At 59.2% G+C, this 24,930-nt stretch overlaps 2 protein-coding genes across 2 annotated transcripts; both read left to right on the forward strand.

The window, feature by feature from the left end:
- Window positions 1-2,372: 2,372 nt before the first annotated feature.
- NCLIV_013350 (hypothetical protein) lies at window positions 2,373-7,011 on the forward strand (the record flags this gene model as incomplete). The annotated part of the gene is made up of 2 exons (XM_003881526.1): window positions 2,373-5,565; window positions 5,705-7,011. 2 exons carry the CDS (start codon window positions 2,373-2,375, stop codon window positions 7,009-7,011), a joined length of 4,500 nt encoding a protein of 1,499 aa, XP_003881575.1.
- A 3,195-nt stretch (window positions 7,012-10,206) lies between these two features.
- Window positions 10,207-22,746, forward strand: NCLIV_013360 (putative plectin; the record flags this gene model as incomplete). The annotated part of the gene is made up of 12 exons (XM_003881527.1): window positions 10,207-10,216; window positions 10,617-10,687; window positions 10,906-11,060; window positions 11,526-14,682; window positions 15,739-16,809; window positions 17,323-17,443; window positions 17,930-19,401; window positions 19,722-20,087; window positions 20,726-20,842; window positions 21,298-21,390; window positions 21,849-21,917; window positions 22,312-22,746. 12 exons carry the CDS (start codon window positions 10,207-10,209, stop codon window positions 22,744-22,746), a joined length of 7,137 nt encoding a protein of 2,378 aa, XP_003881576.1.
- Window positions 22,747-24,930: the final 2,184 nt, after the last annotated feature.

Below are 24,930 nucleotides of genomic sequence, written 5' to 3' on the forward strand. Positions count from 1 at the left end.
AGAGCCCCGGGAAGCGATGAGGAAGACGGGAGAGAGACAGGCGAGAAGAGAGGAGACAATCGAAGCAGAAGGCACGAGATATATACGAGAAGTGACCACCACGCTAGCTACTCCGAGCCGCCGGTGCCCAGGTCTGTGTCGCGCGAACAAGATAGCGCGCTGAAGCGAGCTAGTAGATCTTAGCCTTTTCCGTAGAATGTGTTTCAGCACCTCAGCACAGAGACGGGGGGGAGACAAGGGCCAAGGAAGAAGACCACGAGACAAAAGCCGGGCCGCGCTTTCATCCAGCGCCAAAGTGGAGAGTAACCCGGTCCCGGGTGCGAAACTCGGCGGCAGCTCACGTCTTCTCTCGAGGGAACAGAAAAGAGGAAAGCGGCGACAGGAAGGAAGCGAGAGAAAGCGTCCGCGATCTTTGCTTGTCGGCATGTACGATCCCTACCCGCCGTGAGAGACGCGGGATGGAGGCGTTAGGGAGCGAACTCTTCAAGGGGAATGGGTTGGGAACAGGTAAGAAGAGCGATGAAGAGGCAAAAAGAAAGGACAGACGAGAGAAACAAAGTGGGCTTGGAACAAAAGAGAGGAACAGCAAGGAAGACGGCGGGGACGCGTCACGCGTTTCCGGTCCCGGGAGAGGAGCGGACGGGCGAAAGCGCTCGCTAAATCCGCAGTGTCAACCCTGGGACAGAAGCAGCAGACAGAGAAAATGCCTTTTCGCTCGGAGTTTCCTTTCGGAGCGTGAAACCGAGACCCGAGAAGCGAAGAAACGGGGGCGAACCGCAAGACAAGGATTCAGTGCAAAGCTGCAACACAGCCGGAGCGTTCCTCGTTTAGCGGAGAATGCGTGATTCAGTGGAGTTTGGCGTTTGGAGGTCGAGACGGGCTTTCTTAACTGACAGAAAACGCAGAGAAGACAGAATGGAAAACGGCAAGACCGGACGCATCGAGCGGTAAGCCAGCAGCGAGGGACGCGGCCGGTCTCCCCGGTGTGTAGTCCTGAGGTACTTTGCTGGAAAAGAGGGAACAGGAATGCAAAACTGGGAAGGAAGTCGGAGAAGAGCGCGAAAAGACGAATCCATATTCCCGCGGCCGAGCTCCCCGGCCTCGCAAAAATATGCGATTTCCGGAGCAAACACCGCTTGCTCTATTCACTACTCAGACAAGGATCCCTGCAACTTTTCGACGTAGCTCTTGCCCGCTTGTGGTACCAAGCGCCTTCGACCGCTCTTGGTTTCTCCTGTGCTTGCCTCTGCTTTGTTTGGACTCTGATTTCCCGCTTTTTATCCCCCGAAAGCCGAAAAAGCTGGGCAGCGACTCCGTTCCTTTCCCGAGCGACAAACAGAGGCGGGATCGTCAGCGGCCTCGTAGCGCGAAAAAGCGAACGCGCTCCCGGTGTCTTCCCGAAACCGCTGGCAGAGAGAGGTAGCGAGAGAGGGGTGGGAAGCTTTGTACCCGCTCCGTACTCTTTCCCGTCATTTGAACACGCACTCAACACACAAGTACGATCGCGTTCGCGTTCGTTTCCGTGTCGTTTCCGCGTTGTTTTCATCCTCCAACTCCCCTTTTGCTCCAAAATAGCCGCCGCCTCGTCCGCTCTGTCTTCTTCCGGCGTTGTTAGGCGCTCCGAACCGGCCGGATGGCGACGTGCCGCTGACCTCCTCGGGACATCAGACGACAGAGAAAACATTCTTCGCCCAGACGCTTTCTCACGCACCGAAATGTCTTTCTGGCCTCTGTGATCCGTGTCCTCGAGTTGTCGCTGCGGTGTGTACCTGTGTAAACCGGCGGGAACCGGAGAGGGAGAGGACCTGATCCGTCGAGAAGTTCACGCGCCGCAAAGAAAATCAACCTGAACGGGCGAGAACAGAGGAAGAAACGACGAGGAATCTGGAGTGCCTTCCACGTGGCACGAGCGAGAAGGTGATGTAGGACTGAACAGGCACCCCCCCGGAGAAGCCGAGAGGAGATGGACAGTCTCGACAGAGGCTCGCGATCTCCCGTCTTTTTCTGTGTAACCGGACACCCGCCAGTGAGGTCGAACCGGTAGAACCCCGTCGGTTCCTCTCTCTTGCGTCTCCTCGCTCGCGGCCGACCACCGCACTGCACGAGTGCATGTGTGTGGGCGCCGGCAGTCTAGTTCTCCGGCCTCGCGCCACGGGTTCGTTCCCCTACTCCGTTCCGGGTTTCTCCCTCTTTTCCTGGTATCTCCGCCTCGACGTTCTCTCCTGCGCTGAGGACACGAACACGCGTTCGTCTCCGGCCTGCCGAACGGGCTGCTCTGCGAGGTTCCCGGAGAAAACCGCAGAAGTCTGTGCCGCCTCCCCAGGAATTTCTTCTTAGCTCTCTCGCGCTCGCCACCGCTCGCCACTCTTGCAATGCCTCGTCCCACACCTTGCCGCGCAGATTTTCTGCCGCAAGAACTTTCAGAGGGCGGCCTTTCTCCGCGGGAATGCGCCGCTACACACCCAGCTGAGGTGGATGTACACCCGGCGAGCTGCGCCATGGAGGCGGCGCCTCGGAGGACGAGCAGCCACGAAGAGGGCCCGTTGCGTGTCGGACCTCGCCCGCGGGCAGGCTCTGGAAGTTCCGGTTGCTCTTTTGCGAGTTCCTTCTCTTTGAGGATTCCCAGAGGAGCTGCGGGTGGATTGGAGGACCGGGAAGAACCGGCGGGAAGCGCGATGCAGAGAGGACAGCTTGAACACGGGACCGTCGTTCACCAGGAACAAACGGTGTTTCCGGAGGTGCGACGAGAACGAGAGGAAGTCGCCTTCCGGAGCGAGCAGACGTACGAGGACAGCGACACTATCAGTCCGTCTGTGTCGCCCCACACGGATCAGCAGATGTACAGAGAAACCGATGCAGGCGAAAGGCGAGGCCCTGTCGATGAGACGCCGTTCTGCCACGAGTGCTCTTGTGAGCCGAACGAGGCTGAAGAGCCGCTGCATGCAGACAGATGTGATCTGTGCGAGGGAACGCAGGATGAGTTGGAGGCGTCTTTGTGTCCCCCCCGAGGCGTTTGTCTCTCTCCGGACGATGCGTACGTCTCGCCCGATCTGTCTTCTGTGCGTGTCTCGCACGACCCTGACCGGGTCGTTTCTGCCCCTGTTCCACAAGAAGAGTTCCGATCTCCCCGTCCCGACTTAACATATGGAGCCGCCCCTTTGTACGCTTCGCCCTCTACGTACCAATCCGACGCTGTTCTCGACGCGCTTCGCCCGGTCGGTGCGAGCCTCGACGCACCCTCGGAAAATGGCGCGCGTTTCTTGGAGCGCGACGCGAGTGTCCCCGGCGAATTTGTACCCGAAGCCGATCTTTTTCCGTCTCCCGCCGACTTGCCTGTCTCACCACACATGCACGATCCCGACGGCCGGGGCTTCCCGCCTCAGCCCCGCTGGGGCCCGCTGTGTCCCGGGTCAGCTGTGTCGTCCACGCGCGTCTCGGGTGTCTCTTCCTCGTCGCTGGCCGCCCGCGCCGCCGCTCGCAGGCGCGAACAGCAGCTGCAACTTTGGCAGCGACTGCAAGAAGTAAGGCGCGAGAAGAAGGAAGTCTTTCATTTGCTTCGACAGCTGGACGGGAAAGCCGGCGGGGCGGGGCTCGCCGGCCTACGGCGGGGCGATCGGCGCGGGCGCTCGAGCCCTCAGGCGCCAGCAGGCGCTTCGGGCAGTTTGGGGGGTTTCCGAGGCCAGAGCCGAAGCGTTCCAGCTACCGAGGACCGATGGCGGGAGAAGCGGGAGGAGCAATCTGTTTGGAAGGACGCCTGCCTTCCTGTTCAGGAGCCTCACCCGTTTGTCAGGAGAGCGAGCGCGAGTTTCCTGGAGTCCCGAGGCAGCTGGGGCGCGACCCTGTCGGGGACGCCGCCTGCAGAGCGGCGCTGCGCTCGCTATGACTCGGTGAGAGGCGCTCGAGTGGAGACGCGTCGAGAAGGCGCGTCTGCCGTTTCCACGCCTTCCGCCGCAGCGGTGCGAGACTTGAAGGAACTCTTGTTCCCCCGCAAGACGAAAAAGAAGCCGTGGGACGACTCCATGAGTGACCTGTCGCGGTACCGTGCGACGCCCTCCGAACTGCTTTCGCGCCGACTGAGGAGCACCTCGCCGCACGCAGCCGTTGCGGCCGCGGAGTATCGAATGAAGCTCTACTTGATGGAGCGAGACGCTCGGCCGTTCATCGAAGACTTCAAGCAGGACTGCCCAGGGGCGCTGAAGGAGGAAGAAGCCCGCCGCATCCGACAAGAGAAACTCGAGCGGTTCCGGCAACAAAGGGCCTCCGTCGCGGCCTCGATCTGTTCGTCCCTCTGCCCCCGGACGGGAAAGGATCGAAGCGGACGCTATCGAGGCACTCCGGGGGGCCGGACTGTCCGGCGCGCGACCAGCTGTGCCGCTGTCGGGAACCTTCACGGGGCGGACCAGGGGCCTAAAACTCGGCCCCACACAGCCTGCAGTCTCTTGTGTCGAGGCGAGGGACACTGGGGCGAAAAACCCAGAGACCACTGCCCCCGAGGCGCGGGCGGCTGTCCCGGGTGCCAGGAGAGCCAGGAAGACGAGCTGCGGGACGCCGTCCCCGGCGTTCTGAGCGTTTTCCCGCCTGTTTCCCCAAGAAGTCTCCTGTACAGGGCGCCTAGGAACTCGCCGAAAAGGGACGCCCCACAGTCGCGAGTTGGGCGCCAGGGGCCCGAGGGGTCCGCGGCGTCGCCGAAACGGAGACAGGGGACTCGGGCGAGTGAGGAGACGCCGGCCGCCCTGCGAGGAGACCTCACTCAAGGCAACGTCGCAAACATCGACGTCGAGGTCAGGCGAACTCCACAAGGCCCGGTGTGCACCGCGGTGTGGACCAACCCTCCGCCCCGTTCTTCGGCACGGCCGTTTAGCGAGGAGTGTGGCAAATCGGCGAGGCATTCAGGGTTTCCGGTCTCTCCGCACCGTCCTCCGGGAACCCCCGGGGTCTGCGTGGGTGAGGGGAGAGAGTGCGAGGCAGGCCCGAAGGGAGAAGCGGGTCGAGCCAGTGGCGGGTTGGGTGTCCGGGCGGAAGCGCAGAGTTCCCCCCGAGACCGGGGAGGGCAAGGCGAGTTCCAAGATTTCTATTCGTGCTCGCGTGCCGTTCCAGAAAGCAACAGGCCGAGTGTGAGGACGCAGACGAGGCGACTCGGACCCCCTCCTTCAGGCACGCCCAGTCCCGTTGACGTCCAGGCAGAGCTCAAGCTCTTGGACGATATCGCGGCCCAACTCGACTGTCTTGATGCGACTTTCCCGTGGTCTCTCCCTGTCGACACTTCCAGCTTTCCTTCTCCGCAGTACACGCCTGTGCCGAGGACGAGGAGCCCTTCCCTCAGACAGTCTCCGAATGCTTTCCCGTCAGGAGCTTTTCGCTTTGCGGACGGGAGAGAGGCTGGCGAGGCCCCACGCAGTGGAGACTGTACAGTCCTTGCCCGTTCGCCGCCTTCTGATGGCGAAGCTGTCGCAAGCAGCCTCGCTTCCTCTGTGGAGGAGGCAGGGTGTCCTCCGCCTCAACCGGCTTTGCCTCCGGATGCTTCCCCGGCACGGACCTCGCGGGCGGTGGAGAACGAAGAGACAGGTGAGCGTCTCCTCCTGACTGTGGGGGGAGGAGCGCGTGAATGTTTCCTTACCCGTGTCCACCTTTCCGGAGCTCTTCGTGGTTCGTCAAAAAGTGCCCAATCTCTTCAGTTGCGACTGTATCTTTGGTTCGTTTGCAGGTCTGTCTTCACTGCTGCAGTTCCCCCACTTCCGCGGCGAAGGCGGTCGGGGAACGGCGGTGCTGTCATGGGCAGCAAGAGAGAACGGAGAAACGGGGACTCGAGTCCCCGCGAAAGGCCGGCAAAGACAGCTGGAACTGATCCAAGGTCAACTGCAAGAGATGCAGTGGGAACTGGACAACCACCGGCGGCTCTGCCAGCCTCCGGTCTTCTCCTCCAGCGCGTGTCCGTCATCCTGTCAGTCTGCCTCAGATCTTCCACAGCCGGCTTCGTCGGAGAGAGGGTCCGTGGTGCCTGGAGGACTGGGCGATGGGACTGCGCCGACCGTTCCGGGCTTTTCGGCGTCGCGCCCTGGTTCTGGAGACAGGCCGGACCGCGTCGGCCATACACTCTCTTCGTCTTCCAGTTTGAGTTCGCTCATCAGAGAGCAGTCGGAAGCCCTGTTGGGGGACTGCGCAGATGTCGTCGAGAAGCTGAGGCAGCAGCAAGCGCGCATGCAACAAGCATTGCGAGTGCAGTCTTCTGCCGCTTGGCGCCAGCCAGCAACGAGGGGTTCGCATGCTTTGTACGAGCGGAGCACTGAGTTCTCCCGGCCGGACAAGGAAAACGTGCATCCGCAAGGTCCAGAGTCCCCCGTTCCTGGGGAAGTGCCGGGCGGCAGAGTGGGAAGAGACCGCACCGCGGGGGCGGAAAAAGATCGAGACGAAGCAGGGAGACGCCGGACAGGGCCGCCGCGATCTTTGTTCAGGCGAGAAGACCGAGAGCGACTACCGGGCCTTTCGTACACCCGACCTCGATTTGCTGCCACTGCAGTGAGTGGCGAACCGAAGCGAAAATCAGGAAAGGAAACGCTGTCCCAAGGGCCCACGGAAAAGAGAGGAAACGTAGGCGTTCACTGCTTGCAAAGAGGCTCTCCGAGTCCCAAGAGCGCCAGTGGGAGGACCGCGCAGACCGCAGGGAAGAGAGGAGACGGAAACAAAACAAGGGGACGTGTTTCCCAGGAAGTCGCGGCGGCGACAGTTCCTCTGTTGGACACCGAACCTGGCCCAACTACGTTCACGAAAAAGGTGGGAGGCGTGCAAGTGTGCGTGACAGGCTGCGAGGCAAGGGAGACAGGAGAGAAGGGTCGGGTCGTCGCGATCGACGTTCAGGTTCGGAGGCCAGGGAAGAACGCAGACTGTGTGTTTGAAGACGCGCAGGAGGAGAACATAAATCCGCACAGATCGCTGCCGCTCGTGGTGCTGACGGCTCAGGGTGAAGATCGAAAGAGAGAAGGGATGAGGCGCCCCAGCGCGCGCCTCTCGTGAGGTAGTTGCCTCGTGTCGAGTAGAAACGAACGCGAAGCGACGATGCTCACGAGAGCGGTGGGAATGCCGCATCCGATGAGCCCTCTTTTCGGCAAAGAGACAGTGCAAGCTGTTCTCTCGAGCACTTCGGTACGTGCCGAACTCCGAGTAAAGGACTTGGTTGAACTAGAGACGAGTTCCCGCCTTCACTGCGCGCTTTTCTTTTTCCTGGTGCTCATTTCAAAGACGGCAGTTTGGTAGTGCTACGGTTGTTTTTGTACTGAAAGCATACGCGCAAGAGGGGAGGCGGATCGTAGTCGTCCAGGCGAGAGAATGTCGGGGCAGCACAGGGGAGAGGCAGATGAGTCGGGCGGTTTTAAAGTTGCAGCCTCCAGTCGTTCGCAGCGAGTCTGTGTGCCCTGCTGTCACGTGGAAGTTTGTGGCACCAGGATACGGTGGATTTCGAAAGAGTTCAACGCAATCCTTCTGTAGAACGTCGGTTACTGCTCTTCAACGTAGCTTTTCGTGAGGAGAGAAAGTCTTCTCTCTGTGTCCTTTTTTGCGCTGGTCTTCCCTTGGAGCTCCAGGACTCTCCTGCCTTGAGCATGTCCCGAGTGTAGCTCTTTCTGGCATCTTGCCGAACATTTTGACGTCCCCTTCATGAGCACCGTCGAAACGAGGTTCCACCGCCGCCAGTCTCCGCCGCATCTCTTGCGGCCCTCCATTTTTCTTCACTTGTATCACACTTGCTGTGTGTCTCTCTACTTGTCACTCTCCTTCCCTGTTTTTTCGGAGCCCCCTCAGTCTCCCTCTGCCCGTTCTTCTCTGTTCTTTTCTCCTCGTTCTCTTCCATTTGTTCCGAGTCTCTCGAGCTCTCGGTGCGCCATCTGACTGCCGGGTTGAGTGCGTCTTTCGCTGCAGCCACCGTTTTGACTGCTTAAACAGGGACAAACGGCGATGCCTTAGTTTTTGATTGGTGAAGAGGCTCTGCTGCCTCATGTCCTGATCTAGAGCACTTCCATTCACCCGATACGAAATCGCTTCCGCATTTTCCACCGTGACGACGAGGTTTTCGTACTTCAATAAGCGTACCGGAACTCTATAGCTGCGAAAAGGCAGCTCTGAAGTTCATCCCGTATCCCCCGAGAGGAGACACTCTGGACACTCTGTACGAGCTCTGTTGTCCTTCATGGTGGGTGGAGCACCATCCTGCAGAGGCCAACGTCGTGTCGCACCCGTCGCTTCTGGGTTCGCATGCACCACAGATGCTTCTGAAGAAAAAAATCGAAACGCGAGAGTGGTCCAAGTTAGTGTTTGGAATGCAAGGGGGACTGCGCGTCACAAACCAGAGTTGTAGGATGAATTTAGATTAGACCAGTTCACGTGAGTCCTGTAGTCGCGGGGCGTCTTTGTCGACAGAAACTGCGTTTTACTGCGCTAGGTCGTTTCGGAAACTCCCAGGATATAGTCGTGAGGGTTCCCCAGCATCACATTTGCAAGCTTTTCAATAGCCCGTCTGTAACTGCGGGCGGTATTGCCATCGTAAGAGAAAAGCTACAGCGAACCGCAGGTGAAACTGGCGTCTCTCCCGTTTGTCAACCGGCCTCGGGAGGAACCACGGTGCGGATTGGATTTTTTGGTCTGCACTCGCTTCAGGTGTTAGATCCACACTGGGACAACGTAACGCAGGACTCTAGCGCTCCAGATGGGCCTCAGCTTCGCCAGTTTTGGCCGAATCAAGTGGAGATTTATTCTTGCACGAAGTTCGTTTCCTCTCTGTCGACGCTGAGAAGGCGCCAACACGTGGAAGATCTGCCGGTGGGCTTTTCCGGGATGTCACTTCCTCGCGAGCGTACCCCCCACCGAAAGAACTCGGATGAGAAGCTCCGAAAAAGTTTTCGTCTCTTGAGTGGCGCAAGACTGCGAAGCTTGCGAGTGCCGAGCGTCTCTGTGTGAAGCCTCAAAACTCGAGCTGTAAAGCGGATGGCCGGCAGGGAAGGGAGGCCATTTCGCGGGAACAGTCGTGTCTCGCTGTCGGTCTCAGAAACATCGACAGTTTCTGCTTTCTGTCCGGCGGGTCTTGCGCCTGTCTCGATGAAAACGCTCGCCCTCTCCCCAGGCTGGGATCGGGCGAAATCGACGATACTGCATACTGGCTTTCACTCTCGGATGTCACTCACTGATGCCGCTATCCTGCCTGCGTGGTTCGGAACTGCTGAAAGGCGCAAAAAGCGCAAAGAAAAGACGGGGGGGTTGTTGCTCGTCTAGCCTCAATGCCTTGGGGGGCTGTCACTCATCGTTGGAACGCCGTTTGTCTTTCTCCGCCTTTTGTTGTCGGGCTGTCTCCCCTTTACCTCTTTTTCCCGTGTGCAGGATTTGCTAGACTGGAAACCGCGCTAACCTCTCTCGGTGGGAAACCGGGCCAGCGGTAAGGGAACGGGTTATGTAAGGTTCGCCGCAGCTGTATGCGTACACACATGCACTCGGAGCGAAAAACACGGCAGCGCCTGGTGTGTTTCCTTTTCGACTCGTGTCGCTGCTCTGTCTTTGCGAAGACTGAACAGATATCCGTTTTTCGTCACTTGCCATATGCGTTTTTGCCGTTCCGTCCCCTGGACCCCCCGTTTTCTCTTGTAGCCAAGCGCGTGCGTAGCCATGGTCACTCGCGTTTCTCCCGTCCTTCCTGCTGGTCTGCTCCCGTGCGTTGGTCCGGAAGAGCCCGAACTCGCAGGCGTCAGAGCTGCTCCCTTCCTTTGCCTGTCCACTTTTGTGTTTGCTTGTGCATGAAGTCGTCATCTTGGGTCCAGTGACATTCCGTCTCTCGGCTTTTTCCTCCTGGCCGAACCGGCACCCGGGCAATCTCCGGATGCTTTCGACCGGGAACGGCACCAGGCCGTGCTTTTTCCCGTGCTGTCCTTGTGAGCATCGCGACCGGGCGCGCGGGTCAGCGAGAGAAAGATCTGCGTTCTTTCTGTTCCGGCCCTTTCCCTCCGTCACAGCGCTCGGACGGGTTCGAGTCGCAGCGAAAGGCCGCAGGGGAGGCAGGAAGCTGGCGTCACTTTCTCCCCGTCTCTCCAATCCTCCTCTGCTACAGAAAGACCGCCGGGCTGCATTTTAGGAGATCGCTTTCAAAGGGAGGAAGGCGTCTGCACGGGTGTATCTCACGGGGTCTGCACTTGTCTCTTCTTCCGCCTTGTTCCGTTGTCGTCCTTCAACATGTCATCAGGTAAGGAGCAGTTGCCCGCGACAACTTCGGCGGACTCCGACGCATCTTTGGTCTTTTTTTTTAGGCCTCGGCTTTCTTTTCCAGAGCCTTGTGTGAGAAATGGGGGTTCTTTCCTCGCCTACTCTATGCAACCTGGCTCGGTCACTCCGCGGCGTCACGGGAGACAGTCGCCGTCTTCCTGTCTTTCCGCCTCTTTTTGCTCTCGCTGGCGTGTCCGTTCGCCTCTCAGTCCTGTGCAGCTGACTGAGAACCGACGGGCTGTCTCCGGCGAGGACCTTTCTCGCTGGTTTCTCTAGACGAGTTCTCCGCTCCCTCCTGCGTCCCTCCAAGTCGCAGATGCGCGCGAATCCGAGTCCGTTGTGCCACGTGCGTGGAGCTCTGCTGTCTGTGCCTCCGCCAGGTTTGTGGAAGATCTTCAAAAGGAAGGGCAAAGATGACGACGAGGCGGAAACGAAAGCCACGAAGGCCCACGTAAGCTGCGATCCTCGGTTCTGCGTCTTCACGCCTTATCTTTTCTCTGGTTTTTTCTCCCTCCTTCGCTCTTCACGTGCGGGCTTTTTTTTGCTCCCCGGGGCCTCGGCGCTGATGGTCCCGGTCCTCTGTCTCCTCTTGCGCTCTGCCTCTCCTTTGGCCGCTCCCCTCAAACATCCGTTTTCTCCTCACTCCGCTCCCTCTGCCTTGTTCGCTAGATGGGCGAGGAAAACAAGATGTACTACAATGAGCAGCTCAAGCGCTGGGTCGTGAGAGGAGAGGAACATCTGGTCGAGCAGGAGCAACTGCCGCCGCCTCCTCCCACGTCCGTCGGCGCTGCGCCGCCCTCAGCAGGCCCTCGCGGCTTTGCCAGGTGAGGAAGGCGCCTGTGCACATTCGCGTCTCCCCCTGCATCTTCCTGTCCTCCGAACGGCCTCGCAACCCATGGGGGAGAACGCCTCCTTTCGTGTGTGCCTTTCCTCGCTCACCCACCGACCTCGATATCTGTGAAACTGGGAGAAACGCCGCGCGCTCGTTTCGTCCATCGTAGCACGAATGAACACCCGTGAATTTCGACCTTAAAGGGTTGGGCACCTCAGGACGGATTTGGAGGTTCCGCGACCGGGGTGACCACCTGAGTTGCAGCTCATACACTGCAAAAGCAGGCATGCAAGCATATATATATATATATATATATATGTAGCAGAAGTGGGTTGTGAGCGTCTTGCTGTTACAGGTCCAGAGAGCGTGTGTGTGAACGTGAATGTGGCTGTCAGTCGCATTTTTTCACGGGTTCCCTTCCGTTTCTCTCGTCTTTCTTTCTTTGCGTCCGCGACAGGGGCAGAACGTCAAGAAGTCTGTACACTGCAACTCCAGGTTTGAACGTCCGGCCGGCAACGGCGTCGGCGTCGGCTGCGGCTTCGCTGCCCAAACCGGCTTTCGTTCTCCCTCCCTTTGCTGCCTCGAAGCCGGCGGTTTCTTCGCCTCCGCCTAGCGGTGAGACGCAGTCTTCCTCGTTTCCCCCGCCCTCTGCGTCTGTGGAGGAAACTGCGGGCCAGTCCCCGCCGCTTTCGAATGGATTCGTGAAAGGCGCGGGCGAGGCAGAGACCAGCAGGGAGAGCGCTGAAGCTGTCTCGGCGGACTTGTTGAAAACTGCAGACGGGGCAGGAGCGTCGGGAGAGCTGCGACCCGACGAGCCCGTGCCGAAAGGCGAGAAACCTCCAGAGGAGCATCGTCCTCATCCGTCGCTTCCCGTCTTCTCCTCCTCTCCCGTCTCGGCGTGTGGCGGCTTCGCTGACGAGGCAGTTTCTGGAGGCGTCGTGAGATCGAACATTTCTTCCGGCTCTGAAAACGGTCTTGTGAACGGAATTCATCCAGTAGGCTCGCCTGTACCGCCCCGCGCGGATGCTGACGCCGACTGGGTCGCGGCTCCTTGCCCCGACACCCCGTTTCCCCCTGCTGCGAGTCCGCCTTCTCGTTGCGAGGAGCAGGCTGAGGCACCAAACGGCGTCCCTTCAATGGAGGCGCGTGGCCGTACGGAAGGTGTGAACCTCGCAGGAAGTCATCAGGGGCCGTCGCCGTCTTCTGCTCCTGCACTCTCGGCGGGTCCTTTCGGCTTGTCTGCGGCCCCGGCGACTCTCTCTGGTCCACCTCGCCCCGCGTCGCCTCAGCCTGCGGCGATGGGTCAGCCGCCGCGCCCGGCGCAGTCTCTTCCCCGGGACCTGACGGCGTCTTCTGCTCCCTCGCCGTCCACGGGCGCTCTCGGAGCAGGCGGGTCGGCACCGAGAGAGGACACTCCGGCTTTGCATGCCCTTGGGCTCCCGCGGGGCGGCCTGTCTGTCGCCCTGGACAGCAGTAGTGAGGACGAAGTGGAGACGGACAGCGTGACCGTTGGAGACGAGTCGAGCGACGGGTCCGTCAGCTGCCGAGACTTTTGGCACCGAGCGGGGGGAAAGCATGGGACGCGCCTCGCCAGTCGAGGAATCGGTGGTGGAGACGCCGCAGACGCAGAATCTCCACGCATGCTCGGGCGCGATCTCGTCAGAGACCGCCAGCAGCGAAGCCGCGGCGGACAAGACCGAGAAGTGCGGGAATGGGAGCGAGGCCGCCAACCAGGTTTCCGAGAGAGCGCAGACAGCCTGCAGGCTCCAGCTTACGCTGCCGCTTTGAAGGAGTGGATGGACGAACCCACGTACCCGGGAGAAGACCTTGGGCGCATGCAGGAAACCAGCCGGACCCGAAACGGCGAAGGCCAGCCTGAAGAACTCCCGAGCGCCGACGCGGGAGTCGCCGGCCAAGGGATGGCGGCGCAGGTGCATGGACACCAGGACGCGGTGTCCGTACACCAGGGTGGTGAGGTTGTGCAGCGGAGTGAGTCCCCTCAGGAGGCGGAAACGGTTCCGATCGCGTCGTCTTTGCATGCGACACTGCCAGCAGAGAGGGACGGTCGCCAGGCAGGATTCGAGGAAGCGCCCCGTGCAATACCTCGTCTCGACGCCCAGGAAGCCGAGGCGGAAGGCCTCGTTCTCCATGACCCTTGGAGCCCCGGTCACTTCGACGCGCGTCAGGGGGAAAGCGAGAAACTCTATTCTGACTCCTGCGAGGCATCGTCTGGGGTTGTTCCTGACCCTTTCAGCGCGCCGAGTGTCCAGGCCAGCCCGTCTGTGGGCGACGCTCGTCCAGGGAGTCACAACTTTCCTGTCGCCTCGCATGCATCCGTGGGCTCTATGGCGCGTTCGGTTTCGCCCGCCACTTTGCCAGTCCCCGTGCCCGAAAGCGCGGCACCCCAGTGGGGACCCGTCCGCGGAGGAGCTCTTCAGGCAGATGCACCGTTAGGCGACTGTGCGTTTCGGGTGGAAAACAGCGGTCCTGCCGGCGTGACGCCTCCGGGTTCTCGCCCGCGTGTGCCGAATCTCAGGCGAGTAGAAGGGGAGCGATGGGTGGAAGACCGAAGCCCAGGGAGCACTCACCGCACGCAGGTGTTCCATCTTGCAGACTCGGAGGACGCAGGCGTCGGGGCGCTGAGCGGCTCACCGCTAGGGGGCCGGGAGTCCTGTCCCGGACTGGGGTCTCCAGTTGAAACGGGAGAGAAGAGAACAGGGGAGACGCAGGCCGCGGCGGACACGTTTCCGGTTCTTCACGGCTCTTCCCGAATAGACGAAAGCCGACAAGGGGTTTCGGGAGGCGAAGAGGACGCAGCAAGGCAGCAAGACCTGGACGCGGTCGATCTGTTTTACCAAAGCGACGAAGCAGGCGGGAAGCACATCCAAGAACAGGCCGTCGCTCAGGCGCAGAAGGAAGGGTTTCCCGAAGCGTATGGCGAAGCGCAGCCGAACGCCTTGAGTTCCTTTTTCGTGGCGGCTCCCTTCCAGACCGCAGGTGAGGAGACGCATCGGCGGGAGGGTATCATCGCGGCCTTTTCCGCCTCCGTCGAAGATCTCGAGCGAACCAGCGGAGCTGCGCTGGAACAGCTGCAGGAGCAGCGGAGAGCGCGACTGGAACTGGAGCGGAGAAACGCGCTTCTCCAGCGGCAATTGCATGCAGTCTTGGTTCTCCTTTCCCGGTTTTCTCTCTCCGGCCAAGACCGCAGTCGCCTCGCCCGGCTCCTGCAGCCGGCCGCGTCGCCCAAGAGCGAGTTGCTGCTGCATGCGACTTTAAATCCGAGCAAGCACCGAGAGACTCGAGACCAGGGATTCGAAGAGGGGAGCGACCTGGGAACACCGGAGGTGGACGACTGGACGGAAGAAGGCAGAGGCGGGCAGAAGGGCGGCGGCGAGGCCGAGCAGGGCGTCGGGGCGTGGCCGAACGGGACAGGCGAGGAGACCGACTGGCTAGGGACGGGGAAGGACGCGCTGAACGACACGCGAGGCCACGGCGCCGAACGGAGCCTGTCGCAGCACACCCTCGACGACGGACACTTCTCGGGGGAGGAAGACGACGTAGATTTCGATGCAGACTTCGTCGAGGCAGACGAAGTCCGGGAGGCCTTCAACACGGTGAGCAAAGGCACACTGAGGAAATGGGGGAGGCAGCGACCACCGGAGGCCGTGCGCTGCCCCGGAACTGCGAGAGCCCGCAATAGCCTGAAAAAGAGAGGAAGCGGGGCAGCCTGACAAAGGTGACCCCGCATGTCCCCGTTGTCTCCCGACGCGCCGTTCTGCATGTTCGTGAAAAGCCCGAACGCAAAAGAGACACCGGTGGCAAGGGACGGGCGCTATTTTTGGGTTCCACGAGGATTCGCGCAGTTTCAGTTTTCGTAGGAGACACTGCCCGTCTTGAGAGACGGTCACGAGCCCAGAACCATGCCGTCGTAGTCTCAGTGGTTTGCGATAGAACTGTACCGCACTATTTACAAAGACCGTGCAACTGAGTGTTGTGGGGAGCTGCACACAAGCCCTGTCTCGGGGATTCCACGCATGCGTCTGTGGTTTTTCCGCTTCGATGCTTGCCTTCTGCTACGTTGGCGGGTCTTCTTGCTGCAAGAGAGGTGTGTTTTTCTCTCTGTCGCGTGTGTGTGTGCGAGCGGTGACCGCCGCTCTGCAGTTCCGTTTCCGTCGATCCCCCATTGCCATCATCGCTCTTCTCGGTTGCCTCGAGCGCCCTGCGCCTGCAGTATTGCCCCAACCGTTATCTATCACTTTCTATACATATATGCATATATATATATATACATATATATATATATATATACATATATATATACACATACATATGTCTATATACATATATATATATATATATATATATATATACATATACATACATATGTCTATATACATATACATATATATATATATACATATACATACATATGTCTATATACATATACACATATACATATATATATATATATATATACATATATATACATACATATACATATATATACATATATATATGTGTATATATGCACACATCTTTGTAGGTGCGTGCGTGTGGTCGTCTTGCTCTCAAATTTGGCCGTAGGTTTCCCCTTTTGCGTGTGTCGGACCCTGCATCGCTTGGTCTCTGGACGTTTTTCGTTTGAGTGTCGGTGTCTCCAATGTGCTCAGCTCACGCAGCTTTTGGCGGGGCAGCTGGAGCTTCAGAGCTCCAGTCGCGCAGAGTTGGAAGTGTGTCAGGCCGAGGCGGAAGGGTATCTTTTGCTTGTGGAGGAACAGCAGAAGCACGTGATCGAGCCTTTGTGCCGCCACGTGGAGCGTCTCCAGCGCGAGCAGGCCGAAGAGCGGAGTCAGGCCACCCATCTCCGACTTGCGCAGGCTGAGCTCCTGCGTCTCTACGAAGGCGCAGCCGTCGTGACGGAGGATCTGTGCATGCAGATGGAGCGCGCGCGCGAGGAGGCGACTGCGAAGGGCGCCCGGATGACTGGCCTCGAGACCGAGCTGCAGCTGGAGCGAGAGAAGGCGGAAGCCCTGAGAAGCGAGCTGGTCGCCCGACAGCGCGAACTGGAGTCGGCCGCTGGAGACTGCGCAGCTCTGCGCGCGCAGCTGGAGAGCGAGCGACGTCGATGGACCACCAGCCAGGCCGAGCACGCAAAGAGAGAGCGAGAACTGAAGGAGCAGCGCGACGAAGAAATACGCGTGTTGCTGCAGGAGAAGGAGGAGGCAATTCGCGCGGGGGCCGACCAGGTCGCCCTTCTCCACGCCAGACAGAGGGAGAAGGAAGAAGAAACACTGACGAGGGAAGTTGAGACTCGGCAGCTGCGCGAAGAGCTCCACGCCCTGCAGGCAAGACTGGAGAGCGTGCAGGCCGAGCTCGCGAGCGCGCGAGAAAGTGTGAGGCGCGCGGGCGAGGACGCGCACCGAACCGCCGAGAGCCTGCGTCTGGAGGTAGAAGCGCGCATGCAGCAGGAATGTCAACGGGCTGTCGCGACACTGCGAGACGAGCTGGCGCAGCTCCAGGCCGAGCGCGAAGCAGCGCGCGCGGCGCATGCGTCGGAAAAAGCTCAGCTTGTCGAGGCCCAGCAGCAAGCAGAAAACGCGTTCACACTCTTCAGACACGACGCCGCGAAACGCGACGGCGCGCGCGAGGAGGAAATCCGCCAGCTACGGGAAATGGTGAAGACAGCGGAGGACGCGCAAAGCGCGCTCCATGCGGAGGAAACCAAAAAGCTCGAGCAAGAGGTGAGATCGCGCCGTCACCAGACGAAGGTCGCCGTCGTTTCGTTTTGGGCGCACTCACTCGCGGAGAGAAGAAGTAGACGAGTCTCGGCAAAAAAGGACAAAGGGGTCTGCCAGAAGATGTGTGTCGTTTTTAGCTTAGACCCGCTCCCTCTCGGTCGATCTTCTCTCGTTAGTCGCTTGGATCGCCGTCTGCTGTGGCGTTTCCGCGGGTGCGGGACCTCGTCCCTGCACGTTTCACCTGTCTTTCGGTGGGGCTGAGCAGACTGGCGGCCTCCGTGCGTTTTCTCCCTTTTCTTTGACAGGATCTGTTCATGGTTTTTCTTGTGCAGGGGAGTCGCCCCGCCCGTTCTGTCTGGTCCGCTGTTTCCTTGGTTCGTGAATCCTTTTCTCTCCCCGTCTCGTGGTTCTCTCCGTCTGCTTCCGTTTTGGGTGTCGATGGGGTGCTCTGCGCGTTCCCCGCCGCGGAGATTTTGCCTAAACCGGAAAGCAGCTCTCGCGCTGTGTCTCCTGCAGCTGGATGGGGCGAGGGAAGAGACCGAGAAGCTGCGAAGGGAAACGCAGGAGCTCGTGGGCGCATCTGAGGAGCTACGAAGGCAGCTGGAGGCAGCGAGGGCTGATCAGCAACACGCAGCAGGTTAGCGGCCGTCTCGGGCAACGTGCATGCGCACAGGTCAAACTCCGCAAGTCACGCAGGAGTGGGGAAACCGCGGATCTACGCATCTACAGATGTATATAGATGTGCTTTCGATATATGCGTAGATCGCTTCTACACATCGAGGGACTCGGTTCGGCGTAGACTCGATACACCGATGTGTAAGTATCGGTACAGATCGTCTGTGTGTGGTCGGCCCATCCGGTGCTTCCCATTTCTTCCTGTTCTCTAGGTCCCGCAGACCCTCTCTCCATATATTCATGCATACATTATTATGTGAGTATCTGTATGCCGATGCCAAATTGTATGCGGGTTGGAGTGATCGTCTAGGCCGTCGGTCTTCGAAATGCGTGTTCCCGCGTCCACTCACCTTCGCCTTGTCGGGCGGTGCGTGCATAGGCTTCTTCGCTTCGCATCTCTGCGCCGTCCCTGTCGACTCTTCTCTGGGGTGTGTTTGCGCCTTTCCAGCCGCGTTTGAGGAGCGTCTCCGAAGAGCCGTCGAGGGCGAAAAGGAGGCGTTTTCCGCTGAACGCCGCAGGGTCGAGGAGGCGCATGCAGTGGCGCTGGAGAGCCTGCGAACGGAGCTCACTCGCGACTTGCAAGGACAGACTGCGGCCCAACGATCGCGAGCCGCGGAGCTGGAGCAGCAGCTGAAGGAGGCAGAGCGGCAGCTGCAGCGCGAGCGCGCGGAGAAGGCAGACGCCGCGAAGGCGTGGCAAGAGGACTTGGCGCAGGCGAAGAGGCGACACGAAGCGCGCGAGGAAGAAATGAAGAACAAGGAAGCAGAGATCGACGTCTTGAACTCGGTCCAGGACGAGCTTCAGCAGCAGCTGGCGGAGCTGAGAGAGCAGTGTGCGGAGTTGACCTCAAAGAGGGCTCTGGAAGAGGAAGAGAGAAGGAGGCAGGGAGAGGAGGAAGAGAGAAGGAGGCAGGGAGAGGAGGAGCGACTTCGTCAGGAGCTGACAAACGTGAAGCACCAGTTGGTGGAGGAGGAGCAGGAGAAAGGTCGGTTGACTGCAGAGCTGGCGAGGTTGACAGGGCTCTTCGAGCAACAGGGCGCGGAGAAGAAGCTTCTCGAAGACCAGACCCTCGCTCTCCAGGCACGCGAGAGAGAGGTCGGGGATCTCCAGCGCAGACTCGACGGCGTCAGTCTGGAGATGGAGCGCCACCGCCAGGAGGCCCAAGCGCAGTTCGAGCGCATGCTGGAAGAGAGACAGTGCGAATGGATGCGCCAGAAAGCCGTTCAGGCAGAGGAAGCAGCGAGGACGGCGGAGGAGAGTCGCCGCCTCCTCGAGGCCGTTCAGGCGCAGCTAGACGCGAAAGAAGCCGCTCACAACGCGCTGGGTCAGGAGCTGGAGGCTCTGCGCGCGGCACTCCAGGAGAAAGAGAACGCGCTGGCGAGTCTTCCGAGAAAAGAAGACGTCGAATCCGTCACTTCCCGGCTGGCTGCGCAGGAAGAAAGCATCGCTCTCCTCCGCCAGCAGCTGGAAGACAAAACGCAAGAGTTTGTTGCGGCCGAGGCAACGTGGCAGGCAGCCCTCGAGGAGACAGAGAGCAAGGGTCTTGCATGCGAAGCGAGAGTGAGGGAAGAGCTGGAGGCCGCGCACGCGACTGTCGTGCGCCAAATGGAAGAGGAAGAAAGGCGCCTGCGGTTGGTCGTCGATCAGGAGAAGAAGAAAGCGGCAGCGGAGGAAGCGGAGAAGCTCCGGCAGAAATTTGAACGGCTCTGGGATGAAGAAAGCCAGAAGATGCTCAAGGCGTACGAAGGAGTTGCGCGGCGTCTGGAGGAGGTGCAATACGCCATGCATGCCAAGGACAGGGAGCTTGAGGAAGCGAAGGAGAGAGAAGAAGACAGCCGACGTCAAGCGGCCGAGCGCGCTCACGGCGCCGAGGAAACAACCCGAGAACTGCGACAGAAACTCGACGAGCGAGATGCAGAGGTAATCGCGAGAGAGAGTGAGGAGAGGCGCACGGGGGGCGGGGGGGGAGGGGGGAAGACGAGGACGAGGACGCGAGGAGGAAGCGACAGCACGTGCCGGCGGCTGAAGACGGCGAAGTGGGGGGAAGACAAGGAAGAAGTTGGGGGGGAATGGAAACAGATTGAACACTGCAGACGAGAGATTGGCCAGGACGAAAAGGGACGGCGGACCTTGACATACTTCCGGGGATTCAGAGTATTCCGACGCTTTGAGTCTCGGAGAGGAAGCGTTCCCGTCTCTGCACTGTCCGAGTCTTTGTCGCTGTGTCATGTTCGTTCCAGATCGCTGATCTCCGAAAAAAGGCCAACGAGGAGCAGAGTGCAAAGCTAGCTGTCTTGGCAGATCAGAAAAGAGTCTGCGAGGAAGTGGGCAAGAAGCGAGAAGCTCTGGAGAAGGAGGTCGAGGAACTCCGCGGCCAAGTCGAAGAGGCGAAGCGTCGCGAGCGGGAACGAGAGAGACAGACCGAGGAGGCAGAGGCGAGTCTGAGGCGCACCCTTCAAGAGCGCGACGAAGAACAGCGAGAGAAGGATTTCCGTCTTCAGGTTCTCGAGGAGCGGCTCGAGGCCGAGAGACGGAAGAACGCGTCGGAGGAGAACAGGCGAGGGGAGGAAATCCGGAAACTGGAGAAAGCGTTGGACGCAATGAAGGTGAGCTCACCAAGAGAGGCAAGGCAGGAGAGGAAGGAACGCCGCGCGAGGAGAAGGGATGGACGTGGCCTGCGTTAGCCCGGAACCGATGGCGACACGGAGTTCCAGGTCTCGAGACCCTGTGTTTCCGCCGTGACGAGATGCATCTGCAGAGAAAGTTCAGCACCAAACCTGCAGGCAATTCAGTTCGCAAAAAGGTGAACAAGATTGCGTCGGGTTCTCCAAGGGGGAATCCGACGCCCCCTGGGCCGAGGGGACGAACCGCGTGCTTGTCTGTTCGCGCCCGAGGGCCTTTACCTGGTCCAGCTGGCATGTGCAGAGACACCGCGAGACACATCAGCCGGTTTTGCCGGCCGTGCGAGAAAGCCAAGCGGGGCAGAGAGTGCTCGGGGCTGATGCGCTGTTTTCTCTGCGGTAGTGTGGATCTTGGGCCGCGGACCCGGCAGAGCGCGGGGGTAGCGCGCTGGTACGGGTTTTTGTGTTGACCTGGACAAAAAAGCGAGGCTTCAGCGGGGAGAATGGAGGAGGGAAGAAGCGAGTGCAGAGGAGACAAAAAACGCACAGAGGCGGGGGAACAAGCAGCAGAGAATAAGGCGCCGGAATTTGCCGCCCGTTTCACCACTGTCTGTCCTTTATAGGAAGCAGAGCAGGAGAAGAGGCGAGCAGAGGCGGCGACCGCCGAGCTTGCATCAAGGATGGAGGCTCTGGAAGAGGAGGCTCGACGGAGACAGAAACGCGTTGAGGAGTTGGCCGCAGTAGGTGGTTCTCGCACGGTTGTTCGCTTGCCTTGATTTTCCCGCGCATAGGCGTCAGGACTGTGCTTTCCACGGTTGCTCACAGGAGTCCGGGAGACGCAAGTCGAAGTGTGGAGCGTTAACGCAGCGTCTCGAACTTACTCCTGCATGCACAAGAAAGCGGCCACCATACATCGACATAGTGCACATGCGCATCTGCATCTCAAAGAGGAGGGTGGCGTGGTGCCGACGTCAGCCTTTGGGAACCTTTTTTTAATGCCCCAGAAAGGATCTGCACAGGGTTTGTGATGAGAAGGCAACTCTCAGCAGGCAAAACAAACGACATGTGAAGAGTGAACGCGCCGTAGACTGCGAAACGCAGAAGGGAAGTCGCTTGGGTTGCTCCGCCAGCAGGTCCGCAGTCCCTTCAGCGAGCAAAGGCCCGAGCCGAGTGTGATTTCTGCGTGGGGTGTTAGGAACTGGAAGAGACCCGGCGCGTCCCTCCCACCGTTGAGGGGGTGAAGAAGGAAGCGCTGCTCGTGGCGAAACAGAACGAAGAACTTCGAATGGTAAGGGCACGGGAAAAGCGTGGGTGCGCCGCAGCCTTCGCAAAGCATTGATGCTTGTGGTTGAACCTTTCTCGTGGCATTCGCTAGCACCTGGAGCCTCTCTGCTCACGCCTCTCCCGATAGGCACCTGCAGGGGGATATCCGTGTGACTGCAGTTTTTCATAAAATGTGTTTGGCTCTGCACCAACCGTCGACCTTGTCGCTCTCAACCCGTGTGTCTGTCTCTGTTCGCCGCTGGCGCTTTTCGGCGCCGCACCTCTGCAGCGATCCTGCACGGTGCGTCTGAATCGGCCTTCCGCTGACTGCGTCGAAATCTGTACCAGCGGAAAGGGTTAAGCTCCCTAGACTGTCGCTTCGCTATCGAGGAAAGGCAGAACAGGAAACAGTCATGGGAGAGGGGATGCTTGCGGGCTTCACACGAACGAATCGCTGCCTGGTCTGTCGCGTGTGCGCTGCAGCGTACAGCCACCCTGTCGACGACAAGCGACTTCCTTTCCCGCCGTCTGCAGTTCTTCGAAGACGCTCTGGTGGGTTTTTTCGTAGACTGGAAGTCTACCACATCAACACGGACGTTGGTGCACCAGGCAGAGCAGCCACATAATCTCTAGGGATAGATCGAAAGATAGATAGACGACAGATCTGTGTGTGTGATACGAAGGTCTTGTATGCGTGTGTGTGTGTGTCTAAAAAGAAGGGATTGTATCGAGTGGATCCAGGCGCCACACATGTATGTGGGGACTTTTCGTGGTCTGTTGTTCAGTTGCGTGGCGACCCTGGAAGGCGTGCGATTCGTTGCTCTTCCCTGTCGTTCGCAGCAGAGGGAGAGATTTTTTCGGCGCCCCACTCTCGTGTCGGTGGCGCTGTGCACGTTGATGCTTTTGATCAAGTGTTCTCTGTCCTTTCCGTTCGCTCCTTCTGTAGGACAGTTTGGGTCCCTCAGGGAGAGCGATCGTGTTGGAGGCGGACCGGACGGTGCAGCCTCCGGAGCCCGTGGATACAGACACCGCAGCGGTCGCAGACGCAGCCCTCTCGCCTTCGCTTCCTGCTCTGAATCTCCAACGGAGAGGAAGCTTTTCTGCTGTCGCGTCGTCCTCGGCTGTCCGTGTGCCGCGAGGTGGACCAGGCGCGGAGTCTCTGGACGCCTCGACAAACGCAGCTGTCTCAGGGGGCCACTTCGCAGGTCCCCCGTTCTCCCTTCCTCTCGGGAATCTGCAAGTCTCTCCGTTGACAGTCGACGGGCCAGGGCAGATGCCCGCTGGAGCGCGAGCGCCGCCAAAACCGCCCGCTTTCATGCAAGCATTCCTCCCCGCTGGGCGCGGAAGCACGCGCGCGCCTGCGGGAACTGTGCAGGAGTGAAGCAGAAAGAAGACTTGGAATAAAACCCGAAAAACACGTCCAGTGGAGGTGTGGGAGGCGACACGGACCCGCACGTACATATATTTGAGTGTATTCATGCAGTGTGACCGCGTTTGTGAACAGGGAGGTCCGTATCTACACTGAACACAGTGACCCCTTCAACTTTTTAGAACGGTCTTCCCGCGAGTTTTCTTCCGTCTTCCGCGTCTCGCTCCCGGTGGCGGGGACGAGTCTCTGGACCTCAAAACACCACCACTGACGACTCCGGCGGGGCGCACCGGGAAAAGCAAAGCACCAGCTCCACTTCCGCACGTGCCTGTGCGGGTGGCGAGAGACCTCCGTGTCTTGGGTTGTCAGCACTTTGCGTTGCTTAACTTCCAGAACAGGCTGGAGTATCTCCTCTGTCCGGAGGTCCCCGTGCGCTTCTTCACCTGTTGTCCACGCGTTAGCCGCACAGGTTTTCATTCGGATACGTATTCGCATGCATCCACTTTCCATGCAGGGCGAAAACCTGGGGGTTCTCTGGATGCAAGAGTAACGCCAAAGGCGGCCTCCCCGCGGTCAGAGATTTCTGAGCGCCGAGTCGAAACCGCGTTAGTTTTCCACAGTGTCGCAAACATTTTGCTTTCACTCTGCAAACAAGACAGAAGCACCGGTGGGGTGTCCTGCAGAGAGTACTTTTGCCACCGGGTTTGCCCCTCCAGTCATCGTTTGCGTGTCGCCACGGGCGCCGCCGTATTTTCCAAGACAAAAAAAAGGAATGAGACACCGAGTCTCAGTTGGCAAGTCGGTGACTACACGCGAACGAGTCAGGAACTCCTGCGCGGTCCAAGAGCGGATTGGACTTTCTTTGCGCCTTAGAGGAGTGGAAGGGGTGTATGCTTGTCGACTGGAGCGGTCTTTACACCCACGCTCATCTGCGAAATTGACTCGTGGAGTGCTGGGTTGAGACTCGAGATGAGACTCCCTCACACACTGAAGCTTTTGTTGAAAGTACGGGATTCTGCGGTTGAAGACTAATTCGGATAGTGCCACGGCGCACCAGCAGCCCCGGTGACCTCAGATTCAGTTGTCGTTTACGTGACTGCCCGCAAGCTGGATTGCAAAACGGGTAGAGCGTTTGTAGCAGCTGTAAGTTCGTATACAGCCACAAATATACAAATGTACAGGTGCATTCATACGCATGCGGGGATCGCCGTTGCAGGCTTCGAGGCCACAGTAGCACAAGGACTGTAACTGCGTATTTCCGTTACAGTGTATGCAGTGAACAGGGAACTAGGACTACAACTGACAGGGGGAGATATCTTTTTCTTCATAGCTATCTGTATCGTTAAAGCGGCAGACGTCGGCGTCGGACTTTTAAGTTTCCCAAATGTATGTCCCAGCGAATTCCCGACGACCCTGCGCAGAACCCTCCCAAGGAATTTTCTAGCATATTGTGCGGTGCTAAAAATATTACCATCCAAAACCGGAAGCTGCATTACGTTCAAGCTTTACACTGGACACGTTTTAATGTGAGCTTACTACAGACCATGGGAGAGCCAGGGGGGCGAGGATAAACAAAACGGTATTCGCCAAGCGTTGGTGAATGGAACACCACAGCTTCAGGGAGTGCGCCGGCGTACCCGAATGCGGCCAACTCACGCTTCAAGCGTTCCTACAACAGACCAAAGGAGGGACGGTCTCGATTCTCTCAGAAAATGTCGTCGTGTGACGGCGAACCGACACGGTGGGAATCCTCGACCCGTTTAGCAAAGAAAGCGTAGCGGTTGTTGGCATGTAGAAAAGTGATAACAGATGTCCACCGGTGCGCGGCTACCTTTCCGACTCGAGCAAATCCATGTTTTTTATCTTCTCGCGATCCCCATGTTTCGGACGGTTTAGTTAGCTTTCCTCCCCCCTCGCCTGTCTGGGGTACAGCTCGCGCTCGCGAAAAAGCTGGCGGCGAGGAAACCCCGAGGTCCCCCGCCAAGAGGAAGGGTGTAAAACAAAATGTGCACAGATTAACTCGTCAGAGTAATCCGTTTGGCAACTGCCGTTTAAACAGACAAAGTTCCATCTGCCGCAAGTGCCCGGTTCTCTCAGCCGGCGGACGGCTTTCTACCGACACACGCTTCTTTTCTTGGCATGCGTGTTTTTGACTCTCTTGCGGTTCCCGTGGTAAGCCGGAGCTTCTGTCCAAGT

Source organism: Neospora caninum, chromosome V, assembly GCF_000208865.1.
Source record: "Neospora caninum Liverpool complete genome, chromosome V".
NCBI classification, from domain to species: Eukaryota; Apicomplexa; class Conoidasida; order Eucoccidiorida; family Sarcocystidae; genus Neospora; species Neospora caninum.